Source organism: Balaenoptera physalus (assembly GCF_965194825.1).
Source record: "Balaenoptera physalus genome assembly, chromosome: 11".
NCBI classification, from domain to species: Eukaryota; Metazoa; Chordata; class Mammalia; order Artiodactyla; family Balaenopteridae; genus Balaenoptera; species Balaenoptera physalus.
In genome coordinates this window covers 71642812-71659649 of record NC_138896.1, presented here as the reverse complement: position 1 = coordinate 71659649, position 16838 = coordinate 71642812, and the positions used below count along the sequence as shown (strand labels likewise).

General features: G+C 56.9%; 3 protein-coding genes and 1 long non-coding RNA gene across 9 annotated transcripts; 2 read left to right on the top strand and 2 right to left on the bottom strand.

Annotated features, from left to right (window-relative positions):
- Positions 1–324: 324 nt before the first annotated feature.
- NDUFAF3 (NADH:ubiquinone oxidoreductase complex assembly factor 3) lies at positions 325–1953 on the bottom strand. The gene is made up of 5 exons (XM_082413598.1): positions 1380–1953; positions 1101–1293; positions 867–933; positions 672–772; positions 325–593 (listed from the first exon to the last, which is right to left on the bottom strand). Exons 1-5 carry the CDS (start codon positions 1454–1456, stop codon positions 477–479), a joined length of 555 nt encoding a protein of 184 aa, XP_082269724.1. The 5' UTR covers positions 1457–1953; the 3' UTR covers positions 325–476.
- Positions 1954–2333: 380 nt separating this feature from the next.
- Positions 2334–7653, top strand: DALRD3 (DALR anticodon binding domain containing 3). 5 transcript variants are annotated; one of them, XM_082413577.1, is made up of 13 exons: positions 2334–2717; positions 3014–3086; positions 4624–4919; positions 5044–5300; positions 5689–5768; positions 5851–5979; positions 6296–6366; positions 6460–6521; positions 6629–6711; positions 6802–6984; positions 7104–7174; positions 7269–7337; positions 7420–7653. In XM_082413577.1, exons 1-12 carry the CDS (start codon positions 2620–2622, stop codon positions 7333–7335), a joined length of 1470 nt encoding a protein of 489 aa, XP_082269703.1. In that variant the 5' UTR covers positions 2334–2619; the 3' UTR covers positions 7336–7337; positions 7420–7653. The 5 variants fall into 5 exon arrangements, with proteins under 5 accessions (XP_082269703.1, XP_082269701.1, XP_082269699.1 ...); XM_082413575.1 differs by having other exon boundaries at positions 2340–2717; positions 6460–6503; positions 7043–7174; XM_082413573.1 differs by having other exon boundaries at positions 2342–2717; positions 7043–7174.
- Positions 7196–16730, bottom strand: WDR6 (WD repeat domain 6). Of its 2 annotated transcripts, none has more exons than XM_082413548.1 (7): positions 16481–16730; positions 9028–11509; positions 8839–8922; positions 8625–8741; positions 8408–8526; positions 7716–8311; positions 7196–7584 (listed from the first exon to the last, which is right to left on the bottom strand). In XM_082413548.1, exons 1-6 carry the CDS (start codon positions 16578–16580, stop codon positions 7851–7853), a joined length of 3363 nt encoding a protein of 1120 aa, XP_082269674.1. In that variant the 5' UTR covers positions 16581–16730; the 3' UTR covers positions 7196–7584; positions 7716–7850. The 2 variants fall into 2 exon arrangements, with proteins under 2 accessions (XP_082269674.1, XP_082269675.1); XM_082413549.1 differs by lacking the exon at positions 16481–16730 and adding an exon at positions 16281–16462 and having other exon boundaries at positions 7445–7584.
- Positions 11501–14436, top strand: LOC309638071. Its single transcript, XR_014250994.1, has 2 exons — positions 11501–11596; positions 11921–14436. It is a non-coding gene; the product is annotated as an uncharacterized lncRNA (long non-coding RNA).
- Positions 16731–16838: the final 108 nt, after the last annotated feature.

Here is a 16838-nt window from a genome sequence, read left to right as displayed (position 1 = left end):
ACAGTCCATGGGGCTTTGGACTCGCATCCACGGGGCCTCCTGCTAGCCCAAAGTTTGGCCACATGGGATCAGGTTGAGACCCACATACATATTCTCTAATTTGAATCTCTAAAAGGACCTCGTGGAGAAAACACAGAAGTCCCCTCAAATCTGCATGTCAGCAAGTAGATAGATACACAGCTTAGAACAGGTGCCTATACTGTCTCCTGGCCTCTGAGAGGCCAAGCAGTGTAGACAAATAGATGACCTCTTGGTTCCTTCACAACCCCCTCCAAGAACTCACTGAGCCAGCAGCGCCTGGCCAGCAACACACCTAATACAAAATCAGAGAAGTGGGTTAAATTATTAATTTGCTGGCAAACAAGACAAATGTTACAGTGACAAAGGGGGAGGGGCTAGTGAAAGCTTTGGAAACCCCTGCATTCTGCAAAAGGTGCCAGGGCCCTCCTGGACGGGTAAGGTAAGTTCCTGGTGGTTCATTCTGCAGCTTGGGCCAGAGATGTGAGTGCAGCCCCGCCAGGTGGGGGAATGAGAGCAGCTCCTGTCACTCGGCCTTCATGACACAGGAAGTTGAAAGTGGCACAGGCATTGGGCTGCAAAGAGAAAGCCAGCATCAGCTGGGCTAGTGCTAAGCTTGGGCTCCCCTCCGCATTCCCAAGTCCCAGACATACTGTGTCCTGCACTTCCACAGCGATGCCCCGCTGCCTCATGGCTCGCAGCAAGTGGGACTGCAGCCGCTCAGTCCGGTCTCCAGTGCCCACCACAACAATCTCTAGGGAAGGGTGGACACGGCTAGTCTACAACCAGGTCTGTCTAGAGGGTGGCTTTCTGGGGCTCAGCACTTCAGCCCTCCCCTCCTCCAATACCTATTCGGGGCTCCAGCATCCAAAAGAGAGAGAAGCTTTCCTCGGTGATGTCCTGGTGGGAACCTACCTGTGTGGGGAGGAGACAAGTTAAATACAAGTCCACCTAGGTTTCCCCAGAGGCCCTCTACTTGCTCCAGTGCGGGGCAAAAGAAAAGCCAGGTGTGCCAGGGACAGAATCAGGGGGCAGGCCTGTGACTCTGGCCCTCGGTTTCCTCACTGCAGGGAAGGGCTCACGTTCCACTGCACCACCGAGTGTGGGAGTAGCGCACAGGGCCCAAGTACGCGATTTCCGTTGACCGTGAAGCCGCGGCTGTTGTAGCTGTCGATGTACATATCGTGCGGGGACTCGCGCTGCAGCAGAGAGATGCGCGTCCGCTGATACAGTTCGTCATCCGCCGGCGTGAGCCGATGCCCACGCCGCGGGGCCCTGCGGAGAGGTATGATCAGGGTCTAGGGGGCCGGGAATCGCCGGCCGTAGGAGCGGGTGGTCAGGGACGCTGGGTCCGGGCTCACCATGGCAGCTGCGCAGGCGGACAGCGAAGGGCGAGCCGCGCTCGGTACTGGCTCCGAAGCACGAACGCGGCGGCCATGGCGGACCGGCGTGCAGGGAGGCTGGCGCAAGCACAGCGGGGTCGTGGCGTCACCAAGCCTAGCGCGGCTACAGCGCCCCCAGCGTCGCGGAGGGCACCGCGCAACTCGGCCGGCCCAGCGCGGGAGAGAGGAAGGAGCGAGCCAGGGGCCTCGGTCCCAAGAAGGCGCGTCCCCCAGCGCGGCTCCGGTGTCAGCACCTGCCGTCCGCCCCTCCCCAGATCTCCGCAGGCCGTCCTGCGGGAGCCGGACACCTGGTGGCGTGGCTGGCCTCAGGGCACTGCCTGGGCCCCAGCCGCGGCCTGGCCCCCGGCTCTCAGCCATTACGCCGGCCTCCCGGGGCCCGGGGCGGGGCGGCCGAGCACCTGTTCGACTCCCGCACACCTGGCCAGGGCGTGGCGTCAGCCCCCAAGCCTCTAATCCCGGCTTTGGAGAGTCGGGTTCCGAAGGCGAGGTGGGCAGCTCAGGTTTCCCTCGGTTGTTCCCCGAGTCCCGCCCCTCCCTAACCGTCACAAGCGCGACCGTTGGCGCCGCGGCCGCGAGTCGCACGGGGCGTGGTTGAGCATGGATTGGCCTCTCCAGAGCGCGAGGGGGCGTGGCTGGTTGGTTTCGCCTTAAAATGGCTCCGAATCTGCGGCCAGAGCAAGCGGAAGGGGACGCCTTGGTAGGGTACTTCTAGGTGCTCGGCGGTCGACCGGGCCTAAACCGGACCCGACGTTGAACTAGACAGCGGCTGGAGCATCGCCCTGTCCTCGCTCACTTCGCTTGCGTCCCGAGAATTCCTTGCGCCCCGTCTTGAGCCGAATCAGAAGGCCTACTGGCGTGAGAATTGCTGGCGCCCGCGCAGGTTCTGGCATCTCCGCGCGCCCACCGTGTGTTGGCCTCAGGGGCACGTTGCCGCGTCTGCCACCCTCGGGGCCGGGCTGGCGGGAGGCTTGACACAACCGAGGACGGTCGCAATGGATTTCCGGGAGTCCCGTCGCTGCCGTGCGGGCCCATTGGGCCCCTAGCGCTCCGGGCACTGGCAGCGTCACCGGACAAAGGGTCCCGGGTGCCGGGGTGTCCCCGAGGAGGGTTTACTTCCCCTCCGATCCCACGGGCGCGCTTCCCTCTTGGTTGATCCCGAAGCCCGCCCCGCCACCGTCACTGCAGTGGCCCTGACTGCATGAGACCAACAGGACTAATCCTACCCCGCGGATCTAATCCGGATCGGGACCTGGTCCCGGGGAAGGCCCCCACCTCCCATATTGTTTGGGGGCCTAGGTGAGCGGCTCGTTCCCACTAGACCTGGTTTCAGCTCCTGAGTCCGGCGACTGGGAGTGGGGGGTTTTGATCTGGCCCTAGGGCGAGGGATAACCCCCTCAAACCGCCCCCCTCCCCGGCTGGACAGCGGGCAACGGAATCCCAAAAGCAGCTGTTGTCTCCAGAGCATTCCAGCTGCACTTGGATTTCGTTCCCTGCTCTCCTGCCTGAGCAGCGTCCTGACCCAGATGGAATGGGCTAGCCCCTGATCCCCAGACATACTTTATTGGGTCGCTCTGGTTTCCGTCCCCTCTCAGGTGCGCCCTCAGGCTAGAAGTGACAGGCGTAGACGTCGGAGAGCCGAGGCGGTGGCCATCTCTGGAGCCCGAGGTACCATTGGCAAGGGAGGGAGGATCCAGGGCCTCCGGATAGGGCTGCAAATGGCGGTGAGTCCCACAGGGCAGCCCCAGCCCGCAGCTCGCTAAAGATAGCCTTTCACTTCCTGGGGTAAAACCACCCCCAACCGTCTTCATGCACCCAGAGTAGCTGAAGTCCCCAGCTCCGCCTCCGGGCCCCCAACCCTGTTAGCAGCAGTCCCCGGGTCGTGCGCGTGACGCATGGAAAGCGCTTTGGAATGACACGATCACTCCCGTTGAGTGGGCACCCAAGAAGCCATCGGGAATGTCGTGTCCGCCCAGTGCTCTTTCGGCGCTTCCCAGCAGGGCCTTGCAGCCCTAGCCCAGAAAGGGGCCTTGCCAAGCTTTTCCTGCGCCGAGGCTTCTCTCCTTTCTGAACTCTGGTTATTCTCACTGCTCCAGGGCGGAGATCAGGGGTTTGCCAGTGATCTGCTGCACAGCGCTCTACTGCGTTAGGTTCAATCCCCATTAAAGAAAAGAGGAAAGGGTTATCTAAGTTACAGTAAAGTGAAGACATTCAGGAGCCCTGGTGGGACAGAGGAAAGAGCATTCTCACTGGTAGAGGAGTGGGGTGCTCAGTGAACTGTTCTTAAGCTGGGTCTTCTCATGGTCACATTGTTTATTTGACCCACAATGGCTGGTTGCCTAAACCAGGAAGTGGGAGGATCCTTGTTAAAGTACACCAGGTTCAAGGAGAAGCATTAAGAGCTTCTGGAAACCATCATGATGGTTCTAATTACTCAAGATTCAAGAGGAGAAAACCGGCAATTCTATCAGTGGGCATTTATTAGGAATAAAGACAACCCATATGTCAAAGGAGGGAATGCTTGCAAATAACCCGAAACTGGAGAACACAAATTCTCTTAAAAATGTGACTTTTTTCAGTAGGTCATGAAAGTGGCTTTAATGTTAGCCGCCCTATTTCAGTGAGACTCCACTTGGGACTTTTGCCGTTTTGATCATGTGTAAATGGAGGAAATGAAACGTTATCACAAATACATAAATGTAAGACTTAGGTTTTTTCCCTGCTTGCTACTGCGGGCGACGGCGAGAGAATCCTAGGCCCGTAGCGTACCCAGAGATTTCGGACCCGTAGCCGAGCCAAGCTGGTGGGCCACGCGGAGGTAGCACTGGAGTCGTAGGTCGAGCGCACCTGTCCACTCACGGGCCGCAGCCAGATCCCTGCCCCAACCAATTGGCCCTCCTGGAAGTTCGACCTCGAAATTTTGCTTCCGGTTCCTTGCTTCCGGTTCTGCCTACTCTTTCCGGTCGCCATGCGCCTTGGGGTAGAGGAGACGCTGGGAGCTCTCAACGCGGCCCTGGGGCCGGGCCGCCCAGTGTGGTTCAAGGAGACACGCGCCCGCCACCTGCGTGTCCGAGACTTCTTGGCACCGCGGCGCGCGCTGCAGGCGCGCTTCGGGGACGACCAGGTGGGCGCGAGCAGGGCGGGGACGTGCGGCCCGAGGTAGCTGGGAGCGCCGCGACCCGCTCACCAGCTTGTCTTTCCGCAGGTGCCCGAGCGCGTGGTTCACGCCATCGTCGGCCTGCAGGGTCCTGGCGTGGCCCCGGTACTGAGCTGCGCGCCAACCCCCGCGGGGCTGGCTCTCCAGCTGCGGCGGTCCGCCGTCTTCGAGCGCGTCCTCGGCGCCGTGGCCGCCTATGCCGCGCCCACCGTCCCCGCCGCCCCGGGCCCGCGCGTCGTCCTGCACTGCCCGGCGCTGCGCGGCAGCCCCTGCGCCCTCCGCCTGAGCCAGCTGCGTGCCGTGCTCGTGGCCGACCACCTGGCGCGAGCTTTGCACGCTCACAGGTGAGCTGGGGCGCGGGCCCACAAAGGAGAAAGCGCGCGATGGGGGCCTGAGGGCCGCTGCGGGTGGAAAGTGGGGGATAGCTGAGCCCGGTGCTCGGGCTGAGGCGGCCGCCTCGCTTCGCAGGGTGAGTGTGCGCCTAGTGCCCGCCGTGCGGGACCCGCACATGCCGACCTTCCTGCAGCAGCTGCGGGTGGACTGGCCCGTGGCCTCAGAGAGAGCCGCGACCGAAGCCCTGAGGAGCCGCGCGCTTGCAGAGCTCACCCCTGCTCGTAACGCGGAAGCCCTGCCCCCTGGCGCCCTGGGCCGAGTGTGCCTGAAGGAGCTGGTGGACGAACGGGGACGCACAACTGGCTATGACCCCAACCTGGACAGCTGTCTGGGTAGGACCCGGAGCCTAGCAGGGCCAGAAAGTAGTCGGGGGGCTTCTCTGGTGGCGCAGTGGTTGAGAATCTGCCTGCTAATGCAGGGGACACGGGTTCGAGCCCTGGTCTGGGAAGATCCCACATGCCGCGGAGCAACTAGGCCCGTGAGCTACAACTACTGAGCCTGCGCGTTTGGAGCCTGTGCTCCGCAACGAGAGGCCCGCGCATCGCGATGAAGAGTGGCCCCCGCTTGCCACAACTAGAGAAAGCCCTCACACAGAAACGAAGACCCAACGCAGCCAAAAATAAATTATTAAATCCATGTTTAAAAAAAAAAAAAAAGATAAAGAAAGTAGTTGGGCCCTGCAATCCCCGCCGGCCTCAGCCCTGTGTGTTCTCTTCGCAGTGACGGAGGATCTGCTCGCTGTGTTGGCGGAGCTGCAGCAGGCTGTGCAGGATTGGGCTGAGGACAGCTCCCTAGGCCTGGTTAGTGACTGACACCCCACCCTGCAGGCCTCTGGCAAACCAGGTGTCTCGTGTCCCCAGCAGTGACTCTCCTACCCTATAGGCCGCGGCCCCAGATGCTGGCGCAGATAGCTGCATGGTTGTACACGTGGTGAGCTGTGAGGAGGAGTTCCAGCAACAGAAGTTGGACCTGCTTTGGTGGAAGTTGGATGACCAGGCTCCTCTCAGACAGGTAGGTTAGTGATGGTGGCTCCCTACACCAACCTCACAGGGCCCTTGAAACCCACTTGTTAGTTGATGGGTCCAGAAGGTGATACTTGACCCTGGGGAGATGTTAGGCTTGGTAAATGGGCACGTGCAGCAGGTGCTGGGAGAGGTCTCTGGAGGCATCATAGCCAAGAGAATATTGAAGAATAGGTTCAGGAGGCTACCCTGAGGGGATGGAGGTCCTAAGGTAAAAAGCTGGCGGTGGGGGGGAGTCCAGGAACCAAATTTAGGTTCCTGGAGGGTATCGCCAGCTGGCTGAGCCCCTGCTATCTTCCTGACAGAAGCACCTGGTCTGTGGCCCAGTGAAAGTAGCTGGTGCACCTGGCACCCTGACTGCCCCCGAGTACTACGAGTGAGTGAGGCTGGAAGGAAGGCCACCAAGCCAGGGTAGTTGCGGTGGGGGACTCTGCCCACTGGTCCTCCTCTCACTCTTTTCAAAATGCAGGCTCCGGCATGCCCAGGTGTGCAAGGCCTCAGCACTGAAGCACGGTAGGAACCTGGCACAAGGTGCGCCTGGGAGACCCTGGCTGTGCTTTGGGTAGGGGAAGGTCATTTGCACCCCTGCCCCCCTTGTTCCCTGCCTGTAGAGACATAACTGATCCATACTCCTTCAGACCCAGCCTGGATGGAAATCTTCAGGGTTCTCTCTGTGGCAACCATTAAGTTTGAGATGCTCAGCACAGCCCCACAAAGTCAGGTGAGCCTGGGCGCCCTGCTGGGCCAGGGCTGGGGGGAACAGGGTGTGCAGTGGCTGTCCTCCCTCTGCAGCTGTGCCCTCATTCCTCAGCTTCTCTTGGCCCTGGCCGACAGCAGCATTTCCACAAAGGGCACCAAAAGTGGCACCTTTGTCATGTATAATTGTGCACGTCTTGCCACACTCTTTGAGAGTTACAAGTGCAGCATGGAACAAGGTCTGTACCCCACTTTCCCACCTGTGAGCAGTCTGGATTTCTCCCTGCTACATGATGAGGTGAGTGCCCCTCTTGGGTAGCTGTCACGTGTGGGAAGCACAGGCCTTTCCCTCCCAGCACCCTTCTCCCCCACAGGGTGAGTGGTTGCTGCTCTTCAACAGCGTCCTCCCCTTCCCAGACCTGCTGGGCCACACAGCAGCCCTGCCCCGCACAGCCCCAGGGCTCCACATCACTGCACGCACAGAGATGGTAAGGCAGAGGAGACTGGGATGGACTGCACACACTATTCTTTATTCTGGGGCACAAAGAGAGACAGGCCAGTGACTCAGTCTCTTGTCTCCAGGTGTGCAAGTTCCTGGTACAGCTCAGCATGGATTTCAGCTCATACTATAACCGGGTACACATCCTAGGGGTAAGTGCACAGCAAAAGGGCATATGTGGGGGATGCAGGGGAAGCAAAGGATGAGACCAGCAGGCCCCTTTCTCTCCTCCAGGAGCCTCGACCACACTTGTTTGGTCAAATGTTTGCCCGTCTGCAGCTTCTGCGGGCTGTGCGTGAAGTGCTCCACACCGGGCTGGCCATGCTGGGTCTCCCTCCACTGAGTCACATCTAAGGCCACAGAGGCCCCAATATCTGGGAATGTCTGCAAAGTCATCAACTGAAAGGGAAAAAACCCACAGATTTTTGTTAGAGACCCAGAACCAAAATAAATTGCTTCTGTGACAAAGTTTTGTCCCATTGTGGGGAGTGGGGCATATTCTTGGTCTGCCCAGGTGGCTTTCAACTCACCTCCAGCTCCTGCTCTTGAGTCAGGAACCCGCGGCTGCCTCTTCCTCCCCTCAAGGCACGCTGGGCACGGGCACAGACAGTCACTCTGTCTGTGAGCAGGCCCCATGCCCAGCATGCCGGCCACCGCGGGACATCTCAGTCATACCAGTTGTAAACCTCAAGGCCCTGGCCCCCAAGAGCACAGCGGTGGCCAAACTCAGGGCTCACAGGCCAGCAGTCCATGTCGGCCACATCTGCTACGTGGTACACTGTACTGTTCATAAAGGTGGGCTCACCATGCCCCAGACGCCAGAAGGTAAGCCGTTGGTCGATGGAGGCTGAGACCATGAGGCTTGGGCTTAAGATCTTGAGGCCTGTCACATGGGCAGCATGTGCACAGGGGAGAGAGTATTCTTCCAGCACTTGCAGCTGGGGCACCAGCTCAGCGCCCCCCACAGCCTCTTCCAGCTCTGGCACCTCCACAGTAAGCACAAAGACATGGAGGGAGCCATCCTCACTGCCACTGGCCACAAGATGGCCCTCACGTGTGGGCAAGGTGTGCAGGCTGTTGACACCACAGCTGTGAGCCTGGAGGGTCAGGCAGGGGCTGCCCAGCCCTGGAGGAAGAAGATGGTTGTCACGACCCAGCTCAACACTTGGCTAGGTGCATTGGGAGGTGGGGGGACAGCCATAGTGGCACTCTAGCTACTCACGGTAGGGAAGCCCAGGGTCCGCTGGAGGCTCCAGGGCAGGGGAGCCATGGTCCAGCACAGTGGTGAGATCCCAGAAGGCCAGGCTGCCATCTGTGGCTGCACTGCACAGGAACAGCCTCCTGGTAGCCAGGAAAAGGCAGCTGGGTCAGTGAGGGGGATGGAAAGCAATAGAAGCCCCCACCAAACCCATGCAGGACCACCATGCAGCCCCTCTCACCGCCGCTGATTTGTTGCCTCGTGTGTGAAGGAGTGGACCTTGAGGACACAGCGCTTGTGGTGGAAGGTTTCAGCCAGGAGCTGTAGCTGCTGCCCAGAGTCCTGCAAGAGAAAGAGCCTGGGGGGTGCAGAAAATGGCCCAGCTCAGAACCCATTCTAAACATCCTTACATTCTATTCTTTTGTCTCCAGGCTCCCTGGGTCCTATATGCTCACCTCACTGCCCCATCGCTACAGGCTGCAGCCACAAGGGGGCCAAGGCCAGGCCGGTCGAGCTCACACACAGCTAGGGACATGTACCTGCAAGGACAGTACACAGCCATCAGGCAGAGCCTGGGAGCAGCGGCACAGGGCTTGCCCTGCATGCCCCCCAACCCCGTGCTCCTGTCTGACAGTGCACCTCACCTGGTCTCTGGGTCCACCTTGATCATCCGGTGCCGATTGCGCTGCCGGTCCCAGTACTCATCCAGCCGGTGAGACGAAAGGTGCATGACGTGGCAGGCAAGGCGGCTTGGGGTGCTGGAGTCTGGGGTGACCATGATTGTGAAGCAGTGCATCTCAGCCCTGCCCCCCGCAGACACCACATGGGCAGTCAGGCCTGGCCGAGGATCCTGAGGGCCACCTGGGGTGCCAGTGCCCCACACAGCCACTGCACGCACCGAGGAGATGTGGTTACAGACAGCTGTAAGCGCATGGGCTGAGCCTGTGGCTGTGGGGAGTGCCAGGATACAGACGGTGGTGTCCTCGCTGCACGTTATCACAATGTCGATCAGGCCAGGGCCCTCACTGGTGGGCTCCAGGTGGTCAGGCTGCATGAAGCTGGGCACCCCAAATTCAGGCCCCAGGGTGATGGTGCCCACACGCTTTACACAAGTGATCTCACGGCCATGCAGGCTCTCCCGGAGAATCACATGTGGCCGCGTGCAGCCACCAAGAGCCCGGTACAGCATGACATCCCCATCCTTGAGGTAGGCAAAGGCCATAGCTGCCTCAGTATCAGAGAAGGCCCAAGAGCGATGCCCTCCACCACAGTTGATAATGTGCAGCTTCTCATGCGACCGGGGGCTCCACACCACAAACTCGTTGGCGTGGAAACCCAGGATGACCATGCTCCCATCAGCCACCATTCGGAGCCCAGCCACCCAGTTCATACCTCGACAGGATTTTTGCCTTAGGACTGGCTGGAGTTGGCCACCTCGCACCAAGAGCTGGTAGTAGGCACCATCACGCCCTGTAGTGTACACGTAGCCACCATGGCAGGTGACCGAGGTCACACCCTGTTTCCCATGCAGAGAAGGGAGGGTGGACACAGGGCCCCACTCAGCCAAGGCGTTCTCACTCCCACCACTGCCACTACCCGTTCCAAGTGCTCCAGTACCAGCCCCAACTTTGCCTCCGACCCCAAGATCCTTGAGCAGATCTGGTCGGGAGGGGAACAGCAACACGGAGCCCCGGCGGTCCCCGCACACCAGGAAGTCACCCGGGGGTAGGAAGGCACTGCATGTGTGCCACCTCTGCTTGCTTGGAGGTAGGAGGTACCGGCAACGTTCCTTGACGAAGATGGCCTTGCCAGAGGGCGCAGCAGAGATCTCTAGGCAAGCCACCACACCACCAGGGCCCGATGCTAGCAACAGAAGCTCCTCGTAGCCACGCAAGGCCCAGCTCAGGCTGTGCACCTTCCCATGGAACAGGGTCAGATCCACAGCTGCAGTTGGAGTGTTGATGGGGACAACCTTGACATGACCTTCCCCATTGGCCATGGCACACAGTCCGAAGCCCTCAGGACCAGGGGCTGCCTCCAGGAGGCAGTAGGACTGGAAGCACTTGTCCTCCAGCAGCTGTTCCCAGCACTTGACCTCGAGGTCATAAAGGTACAGGGCCCCTGTATCAGTCACTGCCAGTACTCGCCATGAGCCAGCCAGCGTCACAGCCTTGAGGGCACCTGGCCTGCTACGGGACTTGAAGCAGAGGGCGGAGACCCCCGAACCCGGGTGCCCACGCCCTAACAGGTGCCATAGCCGGATGCCTGAGTCATCGCCCCCAGTGATCACCCAGGCCTGTCTCTCATGAGCAGCTATGGCCCGGATCCCACGGCCCTGGTGGCCCCGAAAGGCCTGGAGGATTTCGCCTTCGTGGCTCCATACCAAGCAGACGCAGTCTTCTCCTGCACTGATAAGGTAATTTTCTAGGAGCTTAACCTGCCATACACGGGCACTGTGCCCGAAGCAGTGCCCAATATTCTGCACCCGACCCCCAGGCACCCGCAGGTCACCCACCTTCCAGATGCGAACACTTCGGTCTTCTGAAGCTGTGGCCAACAAGCCCTTGCTTTCCAGGTACGACATGCTGAAGATGACACCCACGTGCCCACTAACCCGTCGGTCGGGGGCTACTGGCTTATTGTCTATTAAAGCAGCTGCTGGGTACCAGACCAGGAGCTGGTTGGAAACGGCACCCGCCACTATGGTCAGCTCCTTCCAGGTATCTCCAATCAGACAGGCTGAGGAGAGGGTGCACCTGTCCGTGCAGGGCACGTCCTGCAGGATGCACCCTACCACAGGGTCATACAGCACCACTGAGTTGTGGCCCAGGGCCAAGGCCATGTTCCCCTCAAGCCAACGGGCATCCCAGATCCAGTCGGACATGTTCCACAGGCCAGAGCGCCAGAGCTCCCGGAAGCGGCCCTGTCCCCAGCCAATTTTCACAATTCGGAGTCCCTTGCTCCCAAACACCGCCACCATGGCCTCCAAGTCAAGGTCTCCGTTGGGTTCTGGTCGCACTCGGAACCCATGGATAAGATAGTGGCCAAGCAGGTTCTGCACTCGTTTCATTATCCGCAGATGTCCACCAAAATCCAAGGTGTACACCAGGACATCTGGCCCCTCACCTGGACAGAGGCAAAGAGCCACATCAGAACCCCTCACCTAACTCTGATGAGCCATGAAGAAGAGACAGGGAGCAGGGAAAATTCTCAGTAAGTAGCTTATGAATATATTAGGTCACTCAGTCCTGCAGGCTTGAACCTTGGAAAATCCTTGGTCTCACCTTCAGCTGTACCTTCAGTGCTGACTTTCTGATCCCCTCATCAGTCACCCATCACATTCAATTCAACCATGAATTCCTCAAACTCAGTCTCCTCCTCACCCCACCTAACTTCTCATGCTTCAGACAGGAACCCTCTCAGCTTTAGTCCCCAAATCCTTGGCCTCATTTACCGCTACATGCATTCTTCCCACTCCCACCTCCCCCAGGGGAGAGGCAGACCCAGTAAGTCAATCTTTCCACCTTGGGTCCACAGCAGAACCCCTCCTGATTTCCAGGAGCTTCTTCTCTGTATCTCAGAAGATGTGAGTATGTTCAATATCAATGGGGAAAGGCAGCCCACACTTTGGCAGCAGATGCTGCTGTGACCCTCAGCTGCCCCCTGGCTGCCCTGCAGGCACGTCCTACTCTACTAGCTCATCCTCAAGCTTGCTCCATGTCCTCACCCCAATGACCATACCATCTTTTGCCCAACCCCAGCCCCAAACTGGGAAGCCCATTCCTTTTAACTTCCCACATCTTGTCTCCAAGTTCTGCAGATTTCATTTTCTAGAGAATTTGTAAATCCAATCCCCCACAGTGACTTTGATCCAGGACATCACCTCTTAACCTGAGATGACAACAGCAATCCCTCATGCTATTCCCAGCCTGTGATCTCAATCTTTTGACATTCAATAAACACTTATTTGGAAATTCCCTGGCGGTCCAGTGGTTAGGACTCGGCTTTCACTGCTGGGGCTCGGGTTCGAACCCTGGTTGGGGAACTAAGATCCCGAAAGCCCTGTAGTGCGGTCAAAAAACAAAAAAAAACAAAAACAAAAAACTGCAGAACATCGATTATAAACCAGACAATGAACTATATGCTGGAGTAATGAATAAGACCCTGCTCCTGTGGATTAGGAAGACATTAAACAATATCACGCAACAGATGGCCAAAAAATACATGAAAAGGTGCTTAACGTCACTAATTATCAGAGAAATGCAAATCAAAACTACAATGAGGTATCACCTCACGCCGGTCAGAATGGCCATCATCAAAAAGTCTACAACAGGGAATTCCCTGTTGGTCCAGTGGTTATGACTCCACGCTCTCACTGCCGAGGGCCCGGGTTTGATCCCTGGTGGGGGAACTAAGATCCCACAAGCTGCGAGGCACAGCCAGAAAAAAAAAAAAGATACAAATGAACGTATTTACAAAACAGAAACAGACTCACAGATTTCAAAAACAAACTTATGGTTACCAAAGGGGAAACGTGGCAGGGAGGGATAAATTAGGAGTTTGGGATTAACATACACACATTACTTTATAAAAAACAGATAACCAACAAGGACCTACTGTATAGCACAGGGAACTCTACTCAATATTCTGTAATCACCTATATCGGTAAAGAATCTGAGAAAGAATGAATATATGTATACATATAACCTAATCACTTTGCTGTACACCTGAAACTAACACAACATTGTAAATCAACTATACTCCAATAAAATTTAAAAAAACAAAACAAAACAAAACTATGGTTACAGGGTGGGGGAAAGAGTGGGGGGAGGGATAGATTGGGAATCTGGGATTGACAATGTACACACACATATTTAAAATAGATAACCAGGGGCTTCCCTGGTGGCGCAGTGGTTAAGAGTCTGCCTGCCAATGCAGGGGACACGGGTTTGAGCCCTGGTCCAGGAAGATCCCACGTGCCACGGAGCAACTAATCCTGTGCGCAACAACTACTGAGCCTGCGCTCTAGAGCCCGCGAGCCACAACTACTGAGCCCATGTGCTACAACTACTGAAGCCCGCACACCTAGAGCCCTTGCTACGCAACAAGAGAAGCCACCGCAATGAGAAGCCCTCGCACCACAACAAAGAGTAGCCCCCACTCACCGCAACTAGAGAAAGCCCGCGCGCAGCAACAAAGACCCAACACAGCCAATAAATAAATAAATAAAATACTTTAAATAAATAAATAAAATAGATAACCAGGGGACTTCCCTGGTGGCGCAGTGGATAAGATTGCACACTCCCAAAGCAGGGGACCCGGGTTTGATCCCTGGTCAGGGAACTGGATCCCACATGCATGCCGCAACTAAGAGTTCACATGCCACAACTAAGGAGCTGGCAAGCCACAACTAAGGAGTCCTGGAGCTGCAACTAAGACCCAACGCAACCAAATAAATAAATATTTTTAAAAAACCAAACAAAAATAAAACAGATAACCAAAAAATATATAAATAAATATTCTAAAAAGTAATAAAATAACCAACAAGGACCTACTGTATAGCACAGGTAACTCTGCTCAGTACTCTGTAATAACCTAAATGGGAAAACAATTTGAAAAAGAATACATACATTTATATGTATAACTGAATCACTCTGCTGTACACCTGAAACTAACACAACATTGTTAATCAACTATACTCTAACATAAAATAAAAATTAAAAGATAAGTAGGGACTTCCCTGGTGGTCCAGTGGCTAAGACTCCACGCTCCCAATCCGGGGTCCCGGGTTCCATCCCTGGTCAGGGAACTAGATCCCACATGCAGCAACTAAGAGTTTGCATGCTGCAACTAAGAGTTCTCATGCCGCAACTAAAAGATCCTGCATGCCGCAAGTGAAGATCCCACATGCAGCAATGAAGACCCGGAACAGCCAAATAAATAAATATTAAAAACAAACAAACAATATCACACAAGTAAACTACATAGTTATAATTTTGGTAAGTTCCAAGAAAGAACTATATAGGTTGATTTAAAAATATAAAATGAGGGGGGGGAAAAAAAGGATATAAAATGGGAAAGTCTACTCCAGTGGTTCTCAACAGAGGGGAAATTTTCCCCCCAGAAACATTTGGTAATGTCTGAAGACATTTTTGGTTGCCACAACCGGGAGTTGTGTGTGCTACTTGCATCTAGGAGTGGAGGCTAAATGATGCTGCTATACATCCTACAATTTAGACAGCCCCTCACACAAAGAATGATCTGTTCCAATATATCAATAGTGCTGAGACTAAGAAACCCTGGTCTGATCTAACCAGACTGGGTGAGTGTCTGGGGAGGCCAACTGGAGGACAAAACATTTAGGCTGAGGAATCAGGGATCAGCAGCAGTAAGCCAAAGGAAGAGCAGGCAGGAGTGAGAGGGGGTGAACCTTTCCTAGCAGAGGAAACAGCAAATCTGATGGCCCTGAGGTGAGCAAGAGCTTTGGGTAGTGTGGCTAGAACAGGAAACAAAGGGCTCAAGGATGGGCTAGAGAGAACATTACTGAGAGGGTCAGGGAGGCATAGGTGCATGGCCTCAAATTTGATGGCAATAAAGGTAGAAAAAATAGACAGATGCCACATGTATGAAGTGAAAATCAACCAGACTGGCCTAGGGAACAAGGTAGATTCTTGGGCTTGGGCACCTGAGTGGCTGGTGTTCCCTCTGCTGAGCAGGAGTATTTCAATTTGTAGGCACCTGTGCACTTGACAACAAGGGCTGGGAATTCAGATTGTAGATACACATTTAGATCATCAGTACACATGGGTGAGATCTGAGAACTGTCAATATAAAAGTCACTTTGGAAGTCACAGGAATAGGTGAATTCACTTTAAAAGCTTTCTGATCTGAACTTCCCAAGCCATTCCCACGCTTAATACCTTTCAGTGGGGCTTCGCCACTGGGACCTTATGCCCTTAAGGATAAAGTCAAATCTAGGCCTTAAATGGTCTGGCCTCTGCTCATTTCTCCAGCCTCTTCTCCTAGACCACCCTCCCCTCCTACTGAAGCCTCATAAGAATTCCCTCTTTCACACAAAGTGACAAACTCAGTCTTAAGGCCTTTGGCTTGCTCACCCTCTGCCAGGAACCTTCTCTTCTAGTTTACTTTTCCGGTTCTTCAGTTTTCTGCTTAGCTATCCTCTCCTCCAGGAGCCTTAGGAGTTTAGCTCAGTGTAGGAACCTTGGGCTCCCAGAGCCCCCACACCACACCAAAATTGGGCCATCCCTCGCCCCATCCCCCACCCCCATACATCCATCCCCGTTAGGATTGCTAGCAGCTCACTCAAGGCTTGACAGCCAGTGCTCTGCCTTGGGACCCTTATCAAACTCCGCAGCACCATCATCGGTCACTAGTGGCTTCCAGTCGAGCCTCACCGCTCCCCAGGTCTCTGCCGCCTCAGACCCCTGGCCTCTGCTACCCGAGCCGACCTTCCTCGGAGGGGCATCGACATCGGACTTCCTGGAACCCAACCATCTCAGGAGAGACCTCGCCCTCCGCCTCCCCGAGCACTGGCCTACTCAGAAAGGTCTCGTCCTTGGCTTCCCGCGACCCCATCCTGGCCAGAGGCTCTTCATCCCCACCTTCTAGGTAAGAGCCTCACCCGCCGCACCCTCACACCGGGGAGGCCACACCCCCTTCTGGGCCTTGCCCACGCCCGAAAGGCCACGCCCCGGGCTCTGGACCCGCCCACGGGGGGGACCCATCGCCGACCTACTCGCCGAGCCCCCTCAGGAGAGGCCAAGGCCCCGCCCAACTCATCCAAGCGGCCACAGGCGTCTCTCATTCCCTTCCCCCGCCCCCGCCGACCGCGTTTCCCTGCTCCTTTTTGCCATCCCACCCGCCCTCTCCGCGTCACCTGCAGTTTATGAAAGGCCTCGGGAGCCACCTCAGTTCTTTGTTTCCTGGGCTCCTCGGGCCGCGCTTCAGCCCCGCCATCTCCGGGCTCCCGCCCGCCGCCCGTCCTCCTCCTCGCGGCATCCCTTTGTTCTTAAGGCCGCTCCCCAGGCGAGCGTTCAGTTTCTTCTCCGCTAGCGCGCGCCTCAAACCAAAACTCACCCGCCAAAAGCCGCTCCCCCACGCACTCCAGACCCGTGACCGGGAGGAGAATGAGCTCCGAGGTTGCCCTCGGCCAAACGTAGTCCTCGTGAGCGTCCATGTCAGTCCCAGAACCGCTGCAGCTGCCACGGTCATGAAGGGAGCCGAGTTCTCGCGAGACGAGCCTTCCCGCGCGCCTCGCTGCAGCTCTACAGCGCCCGTAGCAACAGGTAGCAGAAGCAGGAGCGCCTGCCGCCGAGACCCAATGACGACCGCCCTCCGCCCCACGCCGTCAGGCTGGGATTGGCGGGGCCGAATCGCCCTCCCCCTCACGTGACGTCGCAGCATACCCCCGGCCGCGGCGCCCCGCCCCGCCCCG